The sequence below is a fragment of the Mytilus galloprovincialis genome, chromosome 9, assembly GCF_965363235.1.
Source record: "Mytilus galloprovincialis chromosome 9, xbMytGall1.hap1.1, whole genome shotgun sequence".
Lineage (NCBI taxonomy): Eukaryota > Metazoa > Mollusca > Bivalvia > Mytilida > Mytilidae > Mytilus > Mytilus galloprovincialis.
This window is the reverse complement of record NC_134846.1, coordinates 77079317-77104705: the sequence shown is the minus strand read 5'-3', so window position 1 is coordinate 77104705 and position 25389 is coordinate 77079317. Positions and strand designations below refer to the sequence as shown.

Below are 25389 nucleotides of genomic sequence, written 5' to 3'. Positions count from 1 at the left end.
ATGATATTCCTGCCGCAACTGTATAATTTGAATAGTATAAAAATATGTAAGTGTTTGGTAAACAGGAAGTTGTTGAATGATGAATCTGAAAATGCATCACACAGTGTAGCTGACTCATATAAACCTTGAAATCCTTGTGATGTTGTTCCTGAGAAAAATGTGACAAAAATTTTTAACTTGGATGTCATGTATAAAATGATGTAAATGTTCGATAAACAGGAAATTGTTAAGGGAAGAATCTGAAAACACATCACATGGTATAGCTGGCTCATATAAACCATGAACCAAATTTTAGAAATCCTTATGATGTCGTTCCTGATAAAGATGTGAAGAAAAATATTGATGGGACGGACAGACGGATGGACAGACTGATGAAGAGACAGAGGTAAAACAGTATATCCTTCCCTTTTTGAAGCAGGGGTATAATCATGTATAAAAAGGCAAAATAGTTACTTACCAACATATATTTTGTGAGTATACAATGTCTACAACACTCTGAGTCAAATCAAATTCTTGAGGACCAACCATCTTGATGACTTTTGACTTGTCCTTGAATTTTCTATACACTATACTGTAAAAGAGAAATTTATGTTAAAATGTTAAAATTTACTAGGACTGCATAATCTGGAAGGTAATTCTTTGTCCAACTTTAATCCTCTGTGTCTTAAATCAGTAAAGGTGTCTCAATAAATTGCAATGATGTGAATTAAAAAAATGTATAATAATTTAGTTCAAGTATAAAATCAATGATGTACAAGAGAAATAAATTATATAACCACCAAAAGGTGAAGAATGTAGGGATCTAAGTGGTGCCAATAAATGACATTGATCTTTTAAAGTACCTTTATTTCTGTAGAAAATCAATATTTTTAGATGTTTTACACTTTCTAAAAATTAAAAGAGCTGATTCAGTACAAACAGGAAAAATGTCAACTACTAGATTATAGATTGAAACAGCAAAACAAACAACCTGATGCTATTTTTTATTCGATTTGTTCTAAATCTAAGGTGATTCTATATCTTACCTTCTGGGAACATTTCCAAAGAATAAAATACCACATTCTACAAACAGATCCAATAGGACCAACTTGTACACCTGTTGTCCTACATATGTCTCCCAACACTAAAAATAAGGGAAATATTTTAGATTTAGTTATAATACTTTTCCGTTCATGGACTTTCTTTCAATTATCTGTGTATTGCTATAAGTTGAATATTTGTCTTTTTCTGTACAGCTTTTATTATTGTTAATGTCATTTTACCTTTAAATATGTTATATCAAAATATCTTGTTTAAGAAAAAATGATTTGTTTGTCCATTGATATGAAGCAATTAAGATGTCTCATATTGACTTTTTTTTAAATCTATAAATGTAGCAAATTTATGATATATATTTCAAACTAATAAATCATCTTTGTTTAGCAGTTATTTTATCATTGAAAAAAAAAACATCCACATATTTTCCCTATCACTGTAATACACAATAGTTTGACCCAAGATGGTTTTGGTTGTTTTGTTTAGAGCCTTTGACATCTCCCTTTGACCCTGTGGATGATAATCTATTATTGTCATATTTCCCATTTGGTTATCTCCCTTAAAGGGAAACTTACTTTGACGATTTTGACATCTCCCCTTATTCCTGACTGTGGCTGATCATCTATCATTGCCACATTTACCACTGTGTTATCTCCCCTGAAAGGACACTTACTTTGACATCTCCCCTGTGGCTGACCATCTTTTATTGCCACAATACCTCCAAGTTATTTCCCATAAAGGAAAAACTTACTTTGACATCTCCCCTGAGTCCTGATCCTGTGGCTGACCACCTCACATTGCCACATTTGCCACTGGTTGAGTCCTTTGATGTGACAATCAGTTGCTGATACAGAATAGCTAGGAGAACTATTGGTGAAGATAGACGGAGCAAAACTGATCTGTAAGATGAAATATAATGTTTCAAAAGAGATTTGAACATGGGTAAACTACCCCCGGTATACTGTTTCCTTAATGTTTGACCATTCAAAAAATGGCATTCAGACGGAAATTATATAAATAGATTATAACATGATCTTTTCCATATTAGCTCTGGTATAATTAGGGGACTCCAATATGAGCCTGAGGTGCTAGCTAGCAGCTCATATGGATTGAGGGTTGATATAAGGGCCCATATGAAAAAGAACATGTTATCTTTTTATCACATATCATACTGCACCCGTTCTATCAGAGCAGTCAAAGTGCATTGACTGTATATCTCTATGTCATATACAGTCACTGACCCATATCACTTTTCCTCATGATTATTTAAATATAGATGCTGGAAAACTATTCATAACAACCTCTTCAACCTTTCTTTGTATCCAATATAAACTAATGTGTTTGTTCCATATATCGCGATAAGTGTTAATGTTTTTTTTTTAAAACACATAAATTATAATGTTTTATGCTTATTGTTGATATTTTAGTCCATACTCAAGAATTTGTTCACCATCATTTCAACAGATCACATTTTAATGTTTTATAATTTTATGAGGCCTTTTAGACAGGGGATTTTGCCCAATATTTAAATCTAATAAATAATAATAACACAATAAAAACAAAGCCTCGCATTTCCCTGTTTCTAAGCCTCATCCTTATATTGTTGAGTCAATAAACAAATTCTGCAGTCATTTTTATTAACCTTACTTGCCAGTCATTGTTGTTATAAAAACTTATGACGTCATAAGATAACAGGGCACCATAACCAGTTATTTGCCCTGGGCAGGAATATGACAAGGGCAATCTGTAGTTATTGCATTTGCAAAACACAATGTTTTCGTAACAAATATTTAATAATACCAGTTATACTCTAATATAAATCTATCTGACCATATACATTTAAAAAAATAAATACTAGTAAATGGATATTCTGATAACTCACCTTGCTAATGTTAATTTCAGTTCAGTTTCATATTTATACATTTCAAACTGTACCAGTTTTTGAAAGAGAATAGGTACAGCCAAATTTAATATGGTGATCGTTAGATATGGCACATACTGAATAATCAATATAACTATCTCCTCAAATTCTTTCTTCTGAAGCTGAAAGTATATTAATAGAAGAAGTAACAATAGAGAACAATGAAAGGATTGTTCATATGGTGTAAAAATAGACCATAACATTGTCTTCACAAATCATTACAAAAATGTATATTCTTAATAATCAGATATTAAAACCTTTTGGTTACTTTTGTACTGTGTTTAATAGTACTAGTGTATTTGTGTACTGGTCAAAGACTTGCAACAGTCAATTACTGTCACCTGGCATTTTGATTTAACGGGCACAATACGTGTAGTCGGACTAGTGTTTCAGACAAACACTTTTTTCTTACTTAAAAAACTCTTTTCAGTTTATCAAATTATAACAAGGAACTGCTGAGTTTTCCTAGTTTTTAATATGTAGTAAGAAGAAACATATCTGAACAGTCTCAAGATCTCCTTTGTGGAAATTAAGCAAATGAGGATCTAAAGCATATCATATACCTCAGTAATATTATGCCTGACTGGTACCTATATGTTTTACCTCTATCATCTGTTGAGCTGTATAAGCTATCAATGCTAGAGAGCCTCCCAGTAATATTATGACAAGAAGATTGATGACAACTCTCTTGAAGTATATTGCACATCTATCACTAAACTCCTTCCCATCCCAATCTATTGTTCTTTTCTGTTCTTTTAAATCTGCCTATATTTAATATCAAATGTAATTCATGTCAGTAGTTGTACATATACTGGTATTTGGTCTGGATCATATATAAAACTCAAATGTATTAGCTTTCTGTATGCTTAATCTTTTCTTGATACCACTCAATAATAACTAATTGAAATTAATGTCCAGCAGCTAACATTACATGCAGAGTTACGAAATATGTTAGTATCATAGTTCTTGCTTCATATTAGATCACAAGGTAACACTAACAGTTAACATGACTAATAAACAACCAATACAGAGATTCAGTTATACTCATAAAAAATAAATAGAAATTAAATAATTTTCCTAAATAAAGGTTAAGTTTTTAAAGAAAATTTTCCTCTTGATGAATGTGCTTCAATTTTATTTCCATTAAACCAAATACTACCTAATATGTTAATTCAAAGTTAAAATGTTCATGTTATGTTTTGATTACTATTATTTGTCTGTTTGTCTTTTTCTTTTTTAGCCATGGCATTGTCAGTCTATTTTTTTATATTTATGAGATTGAATGTCCCACTGGTATTTCCCCCCTATTTTGTAAAGTGTCCTGCTGTATAAACAAATTACTTACCGTTATTTCAAATTTAATGCCCACAGATTTGACTTTAGCATTTTTCTGATTATTGATACAATAATCCCAGGCTGCGAACACTTTATTTGTATACATAGCTACTGATGATTCCAAACCTAATGATACTTTCGCACTTTTAGATGCACTGAAAATAAAAAGCACAATGGTATTTAACTAATAGAGAATTTTAAATCATATGTGAGGGTAAGAATATTGTGAATTCATGTATTTTCATAGATACCAATTTTCATAGATATAGGAAGATGTGGTATGAGTGCCAATGAGACAACTGTCCATCCAAGTAACAATTTATAAAAGTAAACCATTATAGATCAAGGTAAAGCCTTCAACACAGAGCTTTGACTCACACCAAATAGCAAGCTATAAAGGGCCCCAAAAGTACTAGTGTAAAACCATTCAAACAGGAAAACCAACTGTCTAATCTAAATAAAAAGGAAAAACCAGAAACACTTATGAACCACATAAACAGAAGACAACCACTGAGCATCAAATTCCTGACTTAGGACAGGTGCAAACAAATGCAGTTGGTTTATACATTTTAATCGTACCAAACCTTCTCCCTTAATGCAATAGTATAACATCACAACATAGATAGACACAGCTGTAAAATATCAATTGGAATGACTTAACTCATTAAAAAAATTTAGTACAATAATTTACAAATGCATATCTTATTTTGAGGTTTTGCCAAAGTTTGCTTTCAATCTAATAGAAAATACATACTTTGGTTGAAAATTTAAAATTGACATTTACCCATACCCACCAAAATTTGTTACCCAAAATAATCTTGAATCAACAGTAAATTAATGAAATGAAACAAACAAACATCTCAAAAACATCTTAACTTTTTAAAATCAAAATTGATGGATGGATGTTTAAATTTGATCGGATAATTGTATAACCATAATCAGGAGAAGAACAAGTTAATGCCATATAAAAATATACACTGCTTTGTATTAAACTTCATATTACTCCATGTAAAATTTTAGAACAGAAACATATGCCCTTAATCCACCTCTTCCCCATTGTATTTACTCCTTTTTTTATATAGAAATTGTTACTGCAAGAATGACAAATTGATCATCAGGGTCAATTATCTGATTAAAAACTAGGATAGATAGAAACTTTTTATGCCTGACAAGATCTATCAGTACAAGATATGAAGATGGCTGAAATTCCTTTTATGCTTTATAGCCTTTTACTGATGATTTTTACCAATTATATCCTAGTCTACAATGGTGGAGAGTGGTCATTGTTGAATATGTAAATAGAAATAGGTGAGTGACACAATCAAATTCTGTTTTTTTAAAAAAAATTTTTAATTCTTTTTATTCCTGTTGTGTTTGAAGATATTTCAAAATCAGAAAAACTATTTATTTTCATATATATTTTTTTCATGTTGTTATTATATAATGGTGGACGTTTCGTCCCCGAGGGTATCACCAGCCCAGTAGTCAACATTTCTGTGTTGACATGAATATCAATAATGTGGTCATTTTTATAAATTTCCTGTTTACAAAACATTGAATTTTACGAAAAACTAAGGATTTTCTTATCCCAGGCATAGATTACCTTAGCCGTATTTGGCACAACTTTTTGGAATTTTGGATCCTCAATGCTCTTCAACTTTGTACTTATTTGGCTTTATAAATATTTTGATATGAGCGTCACTGATGAGTCTTATGTAGACGAAACGCGCGTCTGGCGTACTAAATTATAATCCTGGTACCTTTGATAACTAATTACTTACTTTTTAACAATAAGAATGAAACAGATGATAAAACTACATCCAACAGCTAGTAAATAGGCTAATGACATGTTATATATTTTCTCTGTCTTTTCTATCTCGCTATAATATGTCTTGTTGTAGTATACACCATAAAACAATATTGTTCTCTCCATCCAGCCCTGAAATATTTAAAAGATATGATGACTAGTAAAAGCACACTTCTTAAACTTACAACACCTAAAAAATGCATTTGAAAATAACTAATCAGCTTTAAAACTGATGCAATGTAATAAGGGGTATTTTCATTCAGTTTAAATTTGGCGATGCTTAAGTTCAGTCATTTATGAGGGTAGTAATGCCCTTTACTGTCAGGCGTCAAATGGCCATTTTTGGCGACCCTTAGCATCAAATTGATTAAAATTTTACCATGATTCGTCAAAATATCCTTATAGTGATTCGTCAGAGGTCTCAAAAAATTATCATCAATGTTATTTTATTTTAAAAATTAACGTGATTCGTCAAAATCATTTCGATTTTTTATCATCTAAAAGAAAGTGCATATTTTATTGTCATGCACCAAAAATTACCGTTAACGTCATTTGGCAAGAATTTTTACCGTTATTTGTCATGAATGTACCCCCATTACCACCCTCATTTATTGTTCTTGATCTGAACTTTTTTGAAAATAGATTGGTTTAATGTGATGGGGATATTTCACAATGTAATCGTAATCATGAAATTAGAATTTTCAGAATTTTAATAGTACTCAGTGGCATGTTTTCTTGTCAGAAATAGAAAGACTATCTACAGTTTGTAATTGACCATTAGTTTTATAAAGTCACATGAAAACAAGTAATTAAAGCATCCTTCAGTGAATTACAGAATCGTATGTAATGTTTATATCATGCAGATAAAGTGACAGATACCACCAAATAGAATGAAATTCAAAACAGTGTGGCTGTGGCCATTGATTGACACATTAAATTCATCCATTGACTGGGACAATTTAAGTGAACGTTTGTATGTAACGACTACTTCTCACTATGTACTTTTTAAAGACACTTAAACTATGGGGTCACCAAAGGTTCTCAACACCTTAATAAAGTAATTCGAAAAATTAATCAGAAATAACACGATGTTTTGATTTATATCAATTATATAAATCAAAACATAAAGGTTATTCCTGATTAATTTTTCGAATTATTTTATAATTAAAGGCGTTAAGAAACCTTTGGTGACCCCACAATTTAAATGTCTATCGTAGGTACGTCGTGAACAGTGGTCGTTACAGACAAATGTTCACTTAAATTGTCCCAGTCAATGGATGAATTTAATGTGTCAATCAATGGCCACAGCCACACTGTTTTGAATTTCATTCTATGTTTATTTACATATAAAATTTTAAAGAAAGCTGTACACATGGCTGTGTGAATTGGATACTGTTAATTAAAAATAAATTGCATGCATTTATCATGCAATTGCTTAGAAATGTTTATGTTGTACTTAAATTAGGTTATGTTTTTCTTGTTTGAATTATTTTAAAATTGCCGTTGCAGGGCTTTATATAGCTGACTATGCAGTATGGGCTATGCTTATTGTTAAAGGCAGAACAATAACTGATAGTTGTTAATTGTGTGTAATTTTGTCTCTTGTGGAGGGTTGTTTCATTGGCAATTATACCTCAAATTCTTTTTTATATACAAATGTGAGATTAATTATTGCAATTTCAGGAAATGCTGCATACAAATAAACTCATCATAGATACCAGGACTAAATTTTATATATATGCCAGACCCGTGTTTCGTCTACAAAAGACTCAACAGTGACACTCGAATCCAAAAAAGTTGAAAAAAGCCAAATAAAGTACTTAGTCGAAGAGCATTGAGATCCAAAATTCCTAAAAGTGTTGCCAAATACAGCTAAGGTAATCTATGCCTGAGGTAGAAAAGCCTTAGTATTTCAAAAAAATCAAAATTTTGTAAACAGTTAATTTATAAATATAACAATATCAATGATAATTCATGTCAGCACAAAAAGTGCTGACTACTGGGCTTGTGATACCCTCAGGGAAATAAATCTCCACCAGCAGTGATAGAGTTCATCCAAATTAAAGTGAAAATTTTGATATCCAATCATGTCACAAATGTTACAATAATAAAAACATTGCAAACATGTATGAATAATAGAACCAAGACATTTTATTTTAGATACTTACTGTCCCTTGAAGAAAATCAATAACCTTTTCGTCTAATGACTCCTGACTGGTAAAATTATCCATGTAATGTATATATTCTTTTGTACAGTCAATAGAATCCTGGCTATTATTAACAGATCTTACTGAGTCTTCATATGATGAGGGTCCTAATACTAGAAATGGTATGGTTATCACACAAAATGTTATTATCATTGTATAAAAATTTAACCTCAGCAGCCATTTTAGGAATTTGAAGTATGTCATCACTGCAGTTCCATATTCACCTGGAAAAAATATGGAAATGAGAATTAAACATTAGAGAGGGAACCAGACATAAAATTCACACACATAAAAAACCCAAAGAAATATAGAGAGTTTGTTTCAAAATTTCAGTTTTTTCATTATTTGTCCAGAAAAAATATGGAAAGTTGAATCAGACATCATGTGACATCAAACCAACAAAAAAAACCCATCCAAAAACACACAAATGAAGAAGCATGTCAGAAATTGTCAATAATTGTTTCTAACTAAAACATACTTTGTTTTAAGCTTTCAATACATGAAACCCACATTCTTTGATATCTTTATAGACTCACTTACAAACTAAAGGATACAGTAAATGAGTGGTAAGCCAAGTCACCGGTTTTATCTATAATTCAAAGAAAATGTACCAAATCTTTGCTCAGGTGAAAATTTAATCTACTTCACAAGAGTAGGAAATTATACTGTTGGCAATATGAAACTGATTTTCACATGAAAAAGATTTTTTGTTTGCCATGACTATATAACATTGGATTTATAACAATCATATAACAGTTTTGATTTGGTCAAAATCTTTCTCAAATCACGTGATGTTCATGACATATTTTCTGATAGTTTACCTTCAATTTCTTTAAAGGTACTGTACCATAGCGAGATTCTGTGTGAAAATTCATTGTAGGATCTCTTCACATTTTTCCATGTCTGTAATTTATAAAAAGTTCATCTATTTAATAAACACAGACAGAGTGACAAACTAAAGTAATTTCTGAAAGAGTAAATGGAATTTCTAATACTGTGGATTCATACTTTTTTTGTGTGATACCATACCTGCCAACCTTTTGGGCAAACAACATTTTAAAGTGAAATATATGACCTGGTTATTCATTCATCTTCACCTTTTTTAACGACTCTGAGCATACTCGTGACAGAGTTGTCAAGCCACAACTGCAGATTTGAAATTTTCTCTTCGAGAGAAGCTCTACTGTGATAGTCGACTTTGGTATATTTTTACCCCTTATTGATAGGATTTCAAAACTCCTGTGATCTAATATCCATTAAGGATGTTTGCTTGTCATGTTTTGGAATTTTTGTCAGATTTTCGGAATCCTGTTTTAACCATTAAAATAATTTGCCCATGAACCCCATTTTTCTTTTTATAAATCTTATTTATTTCTTAATAGTTTTTGAGAACTTTAACTGGTCAATGATAAAGCTATGAAAAATCAAGAGAGAACATTTTCCCGCCAAATTTCCTATGGCTAATATCTCGAAAACAAGCACATTGACCCCTTTATTTTTTTTCCTTTTTTGATTCCTCAATTGATCCCCTATCAATATATACTAGTTTTTTTGGAAAGTTATTTATTTTGAAACTGAGAAACAAACATCCTTAAAATACAATTTTTCCTCGATTGATGAATATTGGTATCCAAGAAAATAAATAAAATCTTCAGTACACAAATTTTTCAAACCAATATATATGACAATGACATGGAAGTCCAGTATCTTGTTAATAAAAGATTTTTTCACATGCTGACTTTGCTGAAACCTAAAGAGGACCTCGGATGGTCTTAGTTGTTCATCTCTAAAGTGATCACTAGCCTGTCAACTTTTACATTGTCAGTTTGAACAGTGCTTATATAGAGAGGCACTTCAGGTTTCTCCATCAATAAAAATTACCTACCATTGACTAAATATGCCACATTTCAAATTTATAAGTACCCTTTCCTTAATATCATATCATCTAAATGGATATAGCAATTTTTAGTAATAATGAAAAAATTGTAAACATTTTTGAATATAGAGTGTTCATTTTTATAAATATTCACATACCTTAGATCCTTTGCTGTGTCTAAGTTTGTTCATTTTTCTCAGTGTTGAATCTCTGAAAACAAACAAAATATATTAAAATATCTGCATAAACTTTGTATATTTGTAAAGTATATCTTTGTTTATATATTTAATTTTCAAGATATTCTTCAGTGTGAAACAGTATGACAAATTCTAATATTCAAATAACCATTCTTATTTTATAAAGGTTATTCAAACATTTTTATGCAACATGATTGTGAAAATGTATTAAAATCTTATGATTGTAAAATAGAAGTATAAGTATACGAAAATTCTATCAGAGGAAATATAAACTGATGATCCGCCTTTTATATTTAGAAAACTCCTATTTGGAATTTATAGTAACACATCATGTCATATCTTAATAATATCCCTGAAATTTTATCAATTCTGTTAATTACAACATGAAGTAAGCTGTTATTTTTTTTAATGGCAGACTTGTATGTTAAATTGAACAGAAACAAAGAAACAGCTTATCTGCATATATGATTATGAAAAAAAATATTGCTGAAAGTCAGTGAGGCAAAGGTCATACAACATACTGGAACCAGGGAACATTGACAACATTTATATATCACAATATTTAAAAACAATTTCTAAAGATGAAAATGAGGATGATTGTATAGACCAGAAACATTTAACTTAAAATAACCTTAAAATCAATGAAAATAAACCCATCATAGATACCAGGACTGAAAATTTATATTTGCACCAGAGGCGCATAATCTGTTTACAAAAAGACTTGTGAATGATGCTGGAATCAAAATAAAGTTAACAAGAATGTGTCCATAGTATATGGATGCCCACTTGCACAGTCATTTTCTATGTTCAGTGGACCCTGAAATTGGCTTTAAAAATCTAATTTGGCATTTAAATATGAAAGATCATACCTTAGGGAACATGTGTACTAAGTTTCAAGTTGATTGGACTTCAACTTCATCAAAAACTACCTTGACCAAAAACTTTAACCTGAAGCAGGAGACTGACGAATGGACGGACAAACAAACAGATGCAAAGACAAGAAAACAAAATGCCCCTCTACTATCTTAGGTGGGGCATAACTCTACTGTAGTAAGTGGAACATAATTGGCCCAAATAAAGTACCAAGTTGAAGAGCATTGAGAACCAAAAATTCTTTAAAGTTTTGCCAAATCCAACTACGGTAAGGTAGTTTATTCCTGAGGTTGAAACACACAATTAGTAAACTTACAAAGCAGCCGCATAAAGAAACATTTCTAGTCATAGTTATTCAATTGTTGGTCAATTGATAATATATTGCCTTTTCTCCAATGTTTTAGGCAATGTTGATGACAATTTTGCTTTAATAAACAAAGCTGTGGGTATGACTAAATGATTGTTTGTTTGAAAATGTTTATATCAAAGACACTAGTTTGTTGTTAAAAAAACCAACATTTGCACTGTAATATGTAATATTTATGATTGAACATGTTTACTATTTTGAATGGATTTATTCCACCCTATTTTCCAGATAGACGTATCTATGAAAATAAATCCTATATAGCACTGTTAACTATTGGAATGAAATAGATAATGAATCACCACTCTGTATGAGGAACATATTTTGAAAAAAAAAATGGGAGAAAAAAATCAAAATTATGAAGCATGTTCCCTGCAAATTCATGCAAATCAGCTCTGTAAGCAGGAACCTAAATAATCTACATTCCTACTGTTATACAAACAGCAACTCACTACATAACAGGTTTCACATATAAATGAAGATGTGGTATGAGTGCCAATGAGACAACTCTCCATCCAAGTCACATTGTATAAAAGTAAACCATCACAGGTCAAAGTATATGGTACTTTACATTCAGACTTTTCTTTATTGAACTTTTTTCAAAGAAATAAAAAATTGGTTTTCAAATGTTTTAGATTTGGTGCCTCAAATTTAGATTCAAACATGAAGAAATAACTTACTGTATCAAAATTGCAATAAAGTTCATGTCCAATAAATTTGATTTATTTTGTAAACCTGTGATGTAGCTACAATAAAAGCATGTCTAGAATAAGTTTGTTAATTCATTATCACGATACTCACTCTCGATCCTGCCTGTTAAAAATAGGGCATTCATATACAAACATGCAATATACTATCAAAGCTATACTACTTTACAAACCAATCTTACAAAATGCCTACGACGAAATTCATCTCCCATGCAACTATCCATGCATTTTGTTAAACTTTTTTCCCAGGACTGCGCTAAGAATTCTAATAACTTATTTAATGCGTTGATAATTATCTGCAAGTGCTTTTTTTTAAACATAGTTTTACAAACAGCAACCTGCCACACAACAGGTTTCTCATGTGACCAACCATGCATGACCCTCATGGGTATCCAAGGTCATTGCAAAAAAATACCTTGTCATTTCTCATGTGATTCAGTTAACATTCAGACTGTTCTTACTATTTAAGGGGGGATCGTATACAAACATGCAATATACAACTAAAGCTGTACTATCTTACAAACCAATGTGAACAATATGCTCACAAAGTTTTTCCTCATATACTGAGTGACTTTAAAAACGCAACACTCATTTTGTAGATTTTTTTTTAACCAAGACATGTTTGATCCTCATACAACTATTATTCATGCTTATCATACTTCTTTCTCTTTCGAAAGAATAAACATCTGACTTACCTGTGGTTATTGAACATACTGGATTATTGAGATCGCACGAATTTCAGAAAGCAAAATTTCGAGCCAATAAACGATTTTTCTTTGTGAAACAGTTCGTTCAATCCTTGGCCATACTTAACTAAAAAATGTTGCATCTCCCTATTGCCAAGACTGAGGAATAAAAAAACTGAATCAACCCATTAGAATGCTGCAAACGGGAAAAAGGTAATGTGCTGCAACTAGACAATTTGACGTCAGAAACTCGTCTTACTGTTCTTCCGACAATGATACCGGTAGACGGGATTTGTTGAAGACCATCAAAGACAAGATCAACATGTAATGTCAATAGAATTTGATTACACAACGTCATTAGCGAGACAGATCAACAGCCCCAACTTCAACTGCTAACCAAATTGATAAATGAAATTTTGCACAGATTTATGCCATAAATGTTTCCCATTAACTGAACTGCCAAAGAAACGACTGCAGAAAAACATTAAGAGTCTTAAAGTTTCAACCGCATAATTGCCAAAACCCATTGAAATGGGTGGAACAAAGGCAAGATCAGAAGGTGCAAAACCAAAGAAACAAAACAACAGAAACCAAATGGCCAAACAGAATTGGTTGACCTTTCTGACAATCATTTTGGCGTTTGTTACAAGCAGTCATTGCTTTCGACGGTGACATGTCTATTGGTTAGGGGAAAACCAGGGTTTCAGTGTATACCACAATATTTAAACATTGAAAATGTCGTAATCAATTCAACTTTTGAACTGCATTTTTTTTTTAAACATTGGAGTAATGAAATAACTTTCTGTTCATAAGTTTGTTTACAAAAAATTGACTATTTGAAAATGGGAATTAAAAAGAATAATCTAGTGTTGCGTTTCTAAAGTCGGTCAGTATATAAAAACTCATCACTCATTTTTTCAAATGATTCAAAAAATTTCTTTTGCACTTATTCTTTTAGATAAATAGTCCTTAGAATATCTGATAATAACCAAAACGTACCGGTAGTTACTTATTGCATTACTAATTACTTCCCCTTTAAACTTACCAGGAAACAATTGTTTTGTCAAAACTATACAATATTTCCTATTGTAGAAGTTATCATCACACATTTCCCTAAAAATGACTTGGTAATGTGTTCCTTATTTTATGAACATATAGCTATGGAAACAAAAATTATATTACAAATAATCAATAAACAGGTAAAATACAATTTCTTAAGATATGATTGATTGAAAAAACTAGCTTGACCAAAGCCTTTAACCAAAAACTTAAACCTGAAAGTGGACAAACGGATGGACAAAAAAATGAACAGATGAACAAACGAACAGACACACAGACTGAAAAAACATAATGCCCCTACGTGGGGCATAAAAAGTTAAAGCAGTTAAGTTGTTCGAAACTGATATTACACATATTCCTTAGAAATAGAATCAGCTACATGGCAATCTCAACATCGTGACATTGAAACTTTTCAAGTACCAGTTTGATACTACTTATTCACAGCTTAAAGAGTCACTTACTGTATTTTTAAAGTAGGAATAATTTAAGTGTTGGAAATTTTATCTTAAGTATATCAAACTTAAATGACTCTTAAAATTGTATATATCTCTTAGGTGCATTGAGGTTGATACTCGCACTAAAGATTCATAATGTCCTTTGTAAATTGCATGTATTTTTAAGAGATACATTTGTATGTACTAGCAGTCTTGAGGCTTGTATAAATACAATGCATAATCATAATGTAAAGTTATATAGACAATAACTGTTTAGTGTCTTTAAATATCAGCTGTATTTGTACGAGACTAGGAAACAAGGTGTATGCGAGCTTTTAGCGAGCTACTACACCTGTTTCGAGCCGAGTACAAATACAGCTGATATTTAAAGACACTAAACAGTTATTGTCTTTATCCTGCAATTAATTCTGTTTATTGTTTGTGTTTTGAAAGACACAAAAACTAACATATTTAATTAATTAATTTGATTAATATTTAATTTGTAATCCCTTGAGGCCCGCGTAGTAATATCAAAATCACACATTACGCTGAAGACGGGTTCGCAAAAAAAGAATCTCGAATGGTCAACAATAATACATCGCTCAAGGTGTATAATTATCTATTTTAACATAACAACTAATTTCAACAGTAAAAACAAATAACTAAACAGTGTCAAATTTGAAACAGAAGTGTACGAGTTGTCCTACGCTTCAGATTTGAAATTCACTAAACATGCATGCTGAAATTGACATGGTTGATTTTGTAACACAATCATACACATTCAAGTTTTGAAATCGACAAGTGTCATCGTCATTGGAATGCAACTGGAATACACATTCTGAGGTCACACAGGTTCAAACAATACTCAGTCCGGCAGTGGGCGGAGCTTTAAAGCGATATCTGTATAGTATACAGATACAGCATAGCGATATCTGTAGGGCTGTATCTGTATAGTAGGACACCCAATTGCAGGATAAATTACAGTACATTGTACATTGCTATATGTGACAAATGTCCTAGCATGCATTAGTGATATGTAAGCCTTCTATAACACTACATACATAGTATTGTATGTGTTTTAAACATTATACAGGTGCATGCTGAAGGATGCAAAACCAACAATTTAAACTTAACCAATAATTTAAATTTTAATTCTATAGCATTTAATCAGAATGTAGAGAATCAGGATTGTTAATCAGTAGAGATAAATAAGAAATAATTATTGCATTGAAGAGTGCATTATCACATTGTCAGAATTACTTTTATTTTATAAAGTTGAAAAATTAAGAATATTTTGTTTTCATTTATAACCTTAATTATGATTGGTCAAATATGTTTTCCAAACATCAATGTGATCAGGGTAATTTATTGCAATATGCAACTTTATATCCAAATTACAAATGAATATATTTACCTCATCAAGGTGGCTAAATTTCTGGCAGTGACATCTTCATTGTTTTTCATTTCAGCATATCTTTCACCAAGGGTCTTTGTAGTTTTTAATGACGAATCTTTTTGAGAAGCATTTCTCTCTATTTTTCTTTCCTTTAAAGTTTTGGATCTTTCACATCTTTTGGATCTAGTTCTTTGGAAATATTGGTCATCATCACCATCTAGTTGATCCAGTTGATCCAACTTGTCAAATATCTGCTCCAATTTGATAGACTTTTTACGATTACGTACAACCAAAGTTTGAGGTTGACTAGAACTTGCATCAGGGACATGATCATAACCCATTATTGAAGTATTATGGCTGTAAATACACAATGGAAAATTACAACCATATCTATATTATACAAGAGTGCACATCCTGAAATGTCTCACCTACTTTACAGATCATGGTTGAATTTATGTTCAACATCATCATATAAACAAAACATAGAAAAGTAAAAAGTGCATAACATGAACCTTACCAAAAACAGTATCGAAAAGTTACCAATAGTTTCTTATACATGCTATATCAATATCATTTGAACTCTGATGGATTTCCGTGTCATTGCAGGCAATCATACCACATCAGGGATTCTGAAATTCTCTACACTTGCAATTGATGTTTTGCTATTTTCCTATGAAGGGAAAAATATTGATATCCAATTAATGTCTAAATTGCATGCTAAATAATTTCTTTGAAACAGTTATGTACAAGTATATATCATAACTGATTTTCTTCAGTGTTTGCTAATGTTTTTAAAATTTGATTACCTTGGATAATCATGATAATCCTCCATTGGAATGACCTGGTTACCACTGGTTTCCCTTCTGTGGTGTCCATTATTGTATCCTCCAATGTTTGGTTCTTTATCATAACCTAAATAGGAATCATGTGGTTCCATAGTGTCAGGTTGTTTTTCTTCTTCTAGGAATTGGAAAGGATCATTTTCTAAAAGCATAACCAATAAATTAGACAGATTTTTTTTTCATTTGCCTGTGACAAAAATGTTCCTTTTTGTATAGTTGAAAAGCTTGAGAAATGATGCAAACAAGATATAAAAAAGAAGATGTGGTATGATTGCCAATGAGACAACTATCCACAAAAGACCAAAATGACACAGACATTAACAACTATAGGTCACCGTACCGCCTTCAACAATGAGTAAAGCCCATACCGCATAGTCAGCTATAATAGGCCCCTGAATAAGACAATGTAAAACAATTCAAACGAGAAAACTAACGGCCTTATTTATTTTAAAAAAATGAATGAAAAACAAATATGTAACAAATAAACAAACGACAACCACTGAATTACAGGCTCCTGACTTGGGACAGGCACATTCATAAATAATGTGGCGGGGTTAAACATGTTAGCGAGATCACAACCCTCCCCCTAACCTGGGACAGTGGTATAAGCCCTGTTAAAATCCCTTTTTCATTTTTTTTTTTCAGATCTTAAAATTTAAATAAAATATCCTTGTCTGCTTGTGATGCATCCATTAAAAAATACTTCCATTTTCCATCTTTCTTTTCTATTGTTACAGAAACAATAAATTAATATTCCTTGATCCAACAGTATTTGACATAAATATGGAAAGTTAACTGATTAAGTCATTAAAAAGCAGTGTCCAATATATACACCTGGAAAAAAGTATTGCAACACCAAATTGAAATTGAATTAAAAAAAACACTCATTATTTTTTTGTGATATAATTTGGTAAAATAGAACTAGTTAAACATTATTTAAGTATCACCTGAGTTTAATCAATAAATATCGACTCGATAAGTTTTTATCTGCAAATGCAGCTACTGTACCCGTAAACAGCAAAAAAGATGTTTTGATCCTCATTGTTTTCAGCACTTTAAATAACCAAGTTTTTAAAATTATGTGATTGACACCTTATAATGGGTCCTTGACAACTCTTAACTGCAGCAAGATGGCAGATTATTAGCATAAGAGAAGCAGGGCTGTCGCTGTAACAACTGCACGCATTGTTGGTCATCACCATGCCACTAAAGTCGTTTTGAGAATAAAAATCAGGCAATAAACGCTGTAAAAGACCTTCTGAGATAATGAAGACCCCCTATTCCATTTGCTAGAGAAATTCAAGCATAATGAAGGTTGGTCAGAAGGAAACCCATTGCATACAAGACAATCCTAAAATGAGAGTGGTGGCCATACAAGAGCCTTTTAACAAGAACTGTTCGAGATCAACTCATCGCTACTGGTTACAGTGCGATAATACCATTTCGGAGACCTTTGCTAACGAGCAGACTTACAGTTTTCCGTATCCAATGTAGTGCAGAGCTCGCCAAAGTTGGAAATTAGCATCGTGGAGGAAGATCCAATGTTCAAATGGAATTTGGTTCATCTTCCTTGGCCCGATCGTAGCCCGGTTTTGAACCATATTGAGCTTATATGGGACACTGTTGGGCGGAAAGTGAGCGAAAGGACACCCCAGTTCAAACACAACATGAAATAAACAATTCCCTTCATCAGAAATGGTTGCTGCTACCTTAGCAACAAATTAGTCGATTTATGGCAGGAATCAGAAGACGTTAAGATGCGATTATCCGTTTGAATGGAGGCTGCGCACAAAGTACTAATTCTTTGGCGTATAACGATCAACCATGATGTGAACAGTCATCTGAAGATTAATTTTGAAATGTCTGACATTGTAAAGTTCGACTACAGTGAAACTTGTCAAATGCGTTTTTTTGTACAAAAAACACTTCATTTTGTTATTGAAATTGTGGTTATATAAATCATTTTTTTTTAAAACATTTTTTGTTCGTTTCAATGCCAATGTTATCGTGAACTATGTTTCCATAATATTATACACATATTTTATTATATTCCATAAAAAAAAAAAGAGGCTGATTTTTCAAATTTTAAAAAATCAAGGTGTTGCAATAGTTTTTTCCATGTGTATATATAATGCCATAGTAATGTTTTGGTGTCATTTATTTTAAAGCATGCACAAAACCAATTTTATCATTGAAAAAGATAAACTTTATGTTAAATTAGTATTTGCAGGGTTAACTTTAATATCCTGTAGTGGAAAAATAGGTTTTGCCTGAATTTGAAATCAAAATTTGATTTCCCTGTTCTGTACTATGTTGTACATATATGCAGATATGTGTCCTATTCCAGCGAATAAATATACTCTTGTCAATGAAGATTCAAATAAATGGAGAATGCGTCTATTGGACACAGATGAAGCCCTGCCTACATATCACATATATGAAGAGGCATAACTCCAGAATGGTAAAAGTGAAGCCACTTAGTTTCAAACTTGATCTGTGTAATGCAGTAATAAGCATTGCTGTATATAAGTTTAATAACATTTGGTTGAGGCAAACTAAAGTTAGAGAACAGAACCAATTTTTGGGGTGTACACAATGGACTGATGGTACAGACAAGGGTTAGACTTCATACCACTTTTGTGTAGTGGTGGGCATAAAAATGGAAATTCTCTTTCACATTTGTTGAAAATTTAATGAACCATATTTTAACACTCTGATTTGTTCTATTCTTCTTAACTGGAGTTAACCTGTTAACCAACATAATGACTTCTGGTCTGTAACAATAGAGGATTCAAATTTTAGCCTGTTCAAGGCATATATATGTTCTTTGAATTTGACCTTATTAATGATAGGATGGTCCGTTTTCCTACTCTGGTTCTTTTGCCAAAGAAATATTTGATATCTCTATGTGGAATACTAAGGTATAAAATTCTTGGTTGTCAATTAGTGGTGGTAATATTTTTTGTTTAGATTGTTTTTGGTTAGATCATTTAAAATAATATAGTCACATTTACATAAAGATGTTCTCTCAGTGAAGTTGAATGAAAAAAGGCACTGAAAATTACATACATTCCTCTTTCATGCAAAATCTTTAAAAAAATCTACATTAAAGATAAACATTTACTTACTTACATATATAAATCAAACTTATCATCTATCCATTTGAATGTGTGGTCATAAACCATGTCAAACACTTCATGAACTTAAATATCTTATTTGAGTTTGAATGTCCTGAAGCTATTTAAATGGACATAGTGAATTGAATTAAAACTTATGTACTGGTCAAGCATAAAAAAATGTGTGTATGTACAAATACCTGGATTTTCACCTATCAAAGGTGTACACACATCTATCCCATTTTCATCAGAGTTATTTACAATACTAGCCATGTTTGTTTACATCCTGAAACGTCAAATTCATTTTACCTAATTTCTCAATATGAACTTTCCTATTTTGCCTTACAGAAGAGTCCATTGTTTAATTTTGGGTGAAATTGCATTGTCTCCCTTACTTTCTATTTTAATTTCCTAATGATAGGAAACTTTCTTGTACAATGTATATATTTTCTAAGACTCATTTTTACTGTAGCAAATTGTGTTCAACTAGCAATGCTGTTTAGAAAATAAGTAAGGGAAATATCTAATGGGTAAAAACAAGACAACTTCAGATAAAATTAGTTAAAAAATTACAGAATTTTTACTAAAAAAATTAAACTTCAAAAAGTGAAAAGAAAAAAAAACCAAACCATTGCCTGTGATCATATATGAAAACCATCTAATATGAAAAGTAGCTTGTTTTAAAGTTATATCAGATCATGAAACACAAGCCCCTTATAACTCTAATATCTCTGCTTTATGATTAATCCAAAATCATCAAAGTTGGAACCCTTCTTTTCGCTGGGTTGGGACCCTCCCCCTTTAAAAAATGGCTGGTGCATTAACAGTATGGGGTAAGACAGATAAATATGATGAATTAAAAACAATTGTAGTTAAAATGAAATACAAATCTTTGCATGACCTTTACTATCTACCTAGCTTCAAATTCAATATTAAACACTTGGTGCAACCTACAAGTGATATTTGAAATTTTAAAGAATAAAACTAAAATAAAATAATATCAGTTTGATTAAATTTTTCATTCACATATTTTTATATCAGTAGAGGGCTGATGGGCTGATCCAACCATTTTAAATAAGTCCCCATTCAAATGCATTGATCGTCCCAAATAAAAGGGGGTTCACACCCCAGAACCCTCCCCTGGATCTGCCATTCAGATATAGCTAAAATAATGTAAAACTTTTTAATATTCATTCACAAAAGGGTAAAAATACAGCTCATAGTTGTTTCTTTGCCTTACCTTGGTTATACTTCGACTATTAACCAATGAGATTACATACATAAACATTCATATTAGTTGTCACCTTTAGTTCAATACCACCTTATTTATGTTTTTTTTGTCTAAAACTACTCTTCAAGTTTACTTACTGTATTTTATCTTCTTTTTTATTCCTCAAAGTTGAAATGTTCAAATTGTCCTACCGTTCATTTCCTTGTATCATAAATTGTAGTTTTGTTTAAAGAAATGTTACCAAATTGTAATTCATCAATTTTTACATAAAACCTATTGATCCAACACAACAATGAAATAACAGGTGATATTAGCCTATCAGTTTTTTGTAAAATAGAATTTCATTTTATTTAAAATATTACTTTGCCAATATTTTTGTAATGAATACCCTATAGATCTTACATTAATTTCCATAATATCCTGTCAATCTATACTCAAAAATTTACAACAGCTGCATGCAGTATTTATTGCTTTATAAATAGCAATATTTTTTAGGATCAAGATTTAGTTATGCTCCTTATTTTATACTAAATTGAAACAAAAGAAAATAAGATTACTTTCATCCTGTCTTTTAATGGCTTCATTTGTGAAATAATTCAGTATAAGGTTAGGAATACTTGTCTTTTTAATTATTAGAGTTATCTCCCCTTTTCTCTTTGAGAAAGGCATTAGAACATGTATTTTCTTAATAAAATATGCCAAAAATATATATGTATTTAAAACAAAAATATGTTTAAAGAAATCAGTCAAAATTATAAATCATAAACTGGTGTATAAAATTCTAGTTGAGTTTTCTATAAACAACCCTTTTCACATGTATTATATTTTTAAAAGACAACATTATATATGATTTCGTTTATCATGATTACAATGAATTTATAAACAATAGGCATTCTGAGTACTTCCTTCCTACTGATCATATAGTGAATTCTACTTTTCTGAACATCATTGTCAAATCAATTGTACTTTGTATAACTATTTTACTGTCTCAAATTTCAATATGTAAGTTTTTCATAAGAGATACTTCAGAGTAATTTAAGTTGGTCTAAAGTACTTTCAGTAAGTAATTTAAGTTGGTCTAAAGTACTTTCAGTAAGTAATTGCTTAGTACTTAAAGAACTATAAACATGAGAAAGTAATACTTGTTCAACATGTCCATATCAACAATCTGCAATCAGTTCCACTTTTCAATTCAAGCTTCACAGTTTTGAAGAAATTTTATGCATGTTCTTAAAAAACACCTCTAAATTGACATTATACATTATATATCTTATATGTTTGAAATAGAAGTTCCTTTACAACATTAGTTCCAAATAGAAGAAACATGCTATATATTCTTTTCCATTAATAGAGCAATTTTACAGCAGGGACAGATACAGCCATTTAAAAAAAGGGGGTCCCAACCCTGGATAATAAGGGGATTAAACCATATGTCCCAATTCAAATGCATTGATTCTCCTCAAAAAGGGGGGTACATACCCCCAAAACCCCACCCCCTGGATCTACCAATGTACAGTATCTGTTCCTTACAGAATAAAAGGAATAGAATGTTTGCTCCAGCAGAAACAGATTTTTTTGCAATATTTATAACTATCCAGGCGAACTTTTGTTAGGCGGAACAATTAATTTACGATGACATATGCAGATAATTTATCAAACAAGAATTATCAACTATTTAGTTTATAAACCTTATCACTTGATGTACTGGTAGCCAAATACAATGACAAATCATTCAATCAAGAAAACATCTTTATAGGATTGTGTTGGGTGTCTTATATTAGCACTTCATGTCACCAATTCCACTTATTCTGAGCTGTACATTACTAATTACCCTTCCTTAATCTAACAGTTTTATAATCGAAACTTAAACCAAACAATTCACAGTATCAGGCAAAATAAAGGCAGGTGTATCAACTGTTTATCCTAATATGAAGCAGTTCATATTAGTTGTACGGTATAAAAGTTTAAACAGTGTGTTAATTCCAATAGCCTGCTTTCACTTTAAAATTTCCCACCAGTTTGAGCATTAATAATTAAAATGATAATATATAACATAGAAACATTCCTTACCTTTAATCATCCAACTCTATATCAAGGTATTCAACAAATAAAATTTAAATCTATGTTATATTAAAGTTCATTCATCGTGACATTAAATTCTAAATAAACTCATACAAAAGCAATTACTCACCACTTGTAAATATGAAAATAGTTCATGTCCTTTTCTTGATCACGTTGATTATTTACACCGATATGATATTGATATTTTCGATAATTATGATTTGAATATTACTTCCTAGATATTGAGCTCTACCTAAGGGAGGCAATAGCAATGTAAACCTTTGTTGTTGTTTGTATTGATTTCAATAGGATCAATTTTTCCACTGTCCTTGGATTGAGTTATTAAATCCAGGTAACAGGTAATTGTTAGGGGACTTACTTTCCCTGTCATAACAATAAGAACGAAGATAATACCAAACTCTTGAATAGGAAATCGTTACTTTATATTTGATTTGATGTGTGAAAGTTTATAAACTACTTTGTAATAAGTCAGAACATTATTTCCTCAAGTCAATATACCAATATTGTTCATGTGTTAGTCCCAGCTCAAGTCAAATAAATTTTTTGTCACTTAATGATAAACAAAGGTAAGGATCAACCCATTCTTTACCCAATTCCTTAATACACTATGGTTGAAATATTGATAAAATTTCTGATAACGATGATTAAACAAAGGATAATGATAAAAAAAGGTGAAGAAATATGTTAAAACATACACACCAATGCATTAAAAAGGGGGATGCAAAACAGTTGCTATAAGCTTGGCCTTAAAATCAACTTTAGAATTTAAATATAGGACATTGCATGGGTGAAAAAGCAGGCCTGAAATAAATTGTGAAGAAATCTAACACTAACAATACTTTAAATGGCATTGCTACAATGGGTTTTATGATGTTGAGTTACACCCCTATCTACAATGTATTTATTCAAGAGTAAATTTATCTTTACAATGTCTTAAAAAAATAAATTGTTGCAAATTATTCACTCAGAATTACTTTTATCATTAAAGTTTCATATCTGAATATATTAAAATACATGGAACTGCTAAAGATTATGAAACACATTCTCATATACCTAAGAATTGTCCTCTTTGATGCCCTATATATATAAAAGACTCTCTAATATGTGTATGCAAGCTCATGTATGCATGTATGTATAAATCTTACCTAATGTTTGCTTATGGATTATAACTTTAATGGGACTAATATATTTAAAAACTAGTGTTTTACAGTCTATTATAGTTTGTCTCAATTGAGAAAGCAATCAATATTTAGTTGATCTGTGTGTGAAAATTTATTTTCACAATTAGAGTTTAAAAAATGGATTTTGAATTGTAAAATTTAATTAAAAAAAAAATACTCTAAACTCAGAGTTAACTTAACTTGGATAAATCAAATAATTAACATTAACACATTTTGTTGTTTCAATGCGAAGGAGATAAAATGTTTAACAAGAAATGCTACCTTTTAATCAGAAAAGTAGGAAGAAAAATCAACATCACATTTCCAATTTATCACATGAACCTAACCCAAATAATCCTGTTGGTCTATTCTGATCATTACATCAATGTCTATTAACATAGATATTGGGAGACAGCAACTGAGGGCTTGAATTATTTGATTTAACCAAAATCATGTCCTTCCCACTTGATATCCATAACACTGTTTTGCTGTCCTTTATAAGTCATGAATCCATGTACAAGTTTTAACATTTTGTAAAATGTTTAAATTTCAGCTCTTAAACTTGTCAATAAAAATCTAGAGGTTCAAACAAATATATATATACATATTGTTATATTTCAGGTAAGATGTAGGTTTGAATACCTTCCTGTGAATGTCTTTAAAAAACAACATTAATTCATACCATCATTGCTTTCTATGTTTATTTCCGCAATTTCAAGCATTTATTGGATCTTGTCTTAAGTATGAACTAAGTAGCAGTCATTTCATGTTCAAACATTACCTTATCTTGGCTTGTGCTGAAAATTGAACACACCGTTAATTGAATACAAAAGTACACTGGTTCCTTGAAGTTTGGTAGTACAAAAACAGCCACTTCTGATTTGAGCAACAGGTAAAACATGCTTTCACATTTCCATTACATATATCAAATATTGTTTTTTTATTCAAAAGAAACTTTCCAAAAGGGTTTTCCACTGATTTTAAATGTTTTGGCTCTTATTTGATACCAACATTTCCCCCCAAAGGTTTAACTCTTTTACAAAGTTACAGTTGTGCATTGT

The 25389-nt window shown here is 30.9% G+C and overlaps 1 protein-coding gene across 9 annotated transcripts in view; it reads right to left on the bottom strand.

Moving 5' to 3' along the window:
* Window positions 1-23438, bottom strand: part of LOC143045997 (transmembrane channel-like protein 7) — a 31640-nt gene extending 8202 nt beyond the window's left edge. For 2 of the 9 annotated variants that reach the window (XM_076218913.1, XM_076218921.1), the window contains exons 1-14: window positions 20056-20158; window positions 16704-16881; window positions 15916-16254; window positions 12417-12428; window positions 10340-10391; window positions 9127-9208; window positions 8267-8529; window positions 6073-6230; window positions 4302-4446; window positions 3560-3721; window positions 2918-3078; window positions 1787-1934; window positions 1026-1123; window positions 458-571 (exon numbers count right to left, since the gene is read on the bottom strand). In XM_076218913.1, coding sequence (XP_076075028.1) covers window positions 458-571; window positions 1026-1123; window positions 1787-1934; window positions 2918-3078; window positions 3560-3721; window positions 4302-4446; window positions 6073-6230; window positions 8267-8529; window positions 9127-9208; window positions 10340-10391; window positions 12417-12428; window positions 15916-16254; window positions 16704-16881; window positions 20056-20128 — 1985 coding nt within the window. In that variant the 5' untranslated portion in view covers window positions 20129-20158. The other 7 variants (XM_076218918.1, XM_076218917.1, XM_076218916.1 and 4 more) reach the window with 7 other exon arrangements.
* Window positions 23439-25389: the final 1951 nt, after the last annotated feature.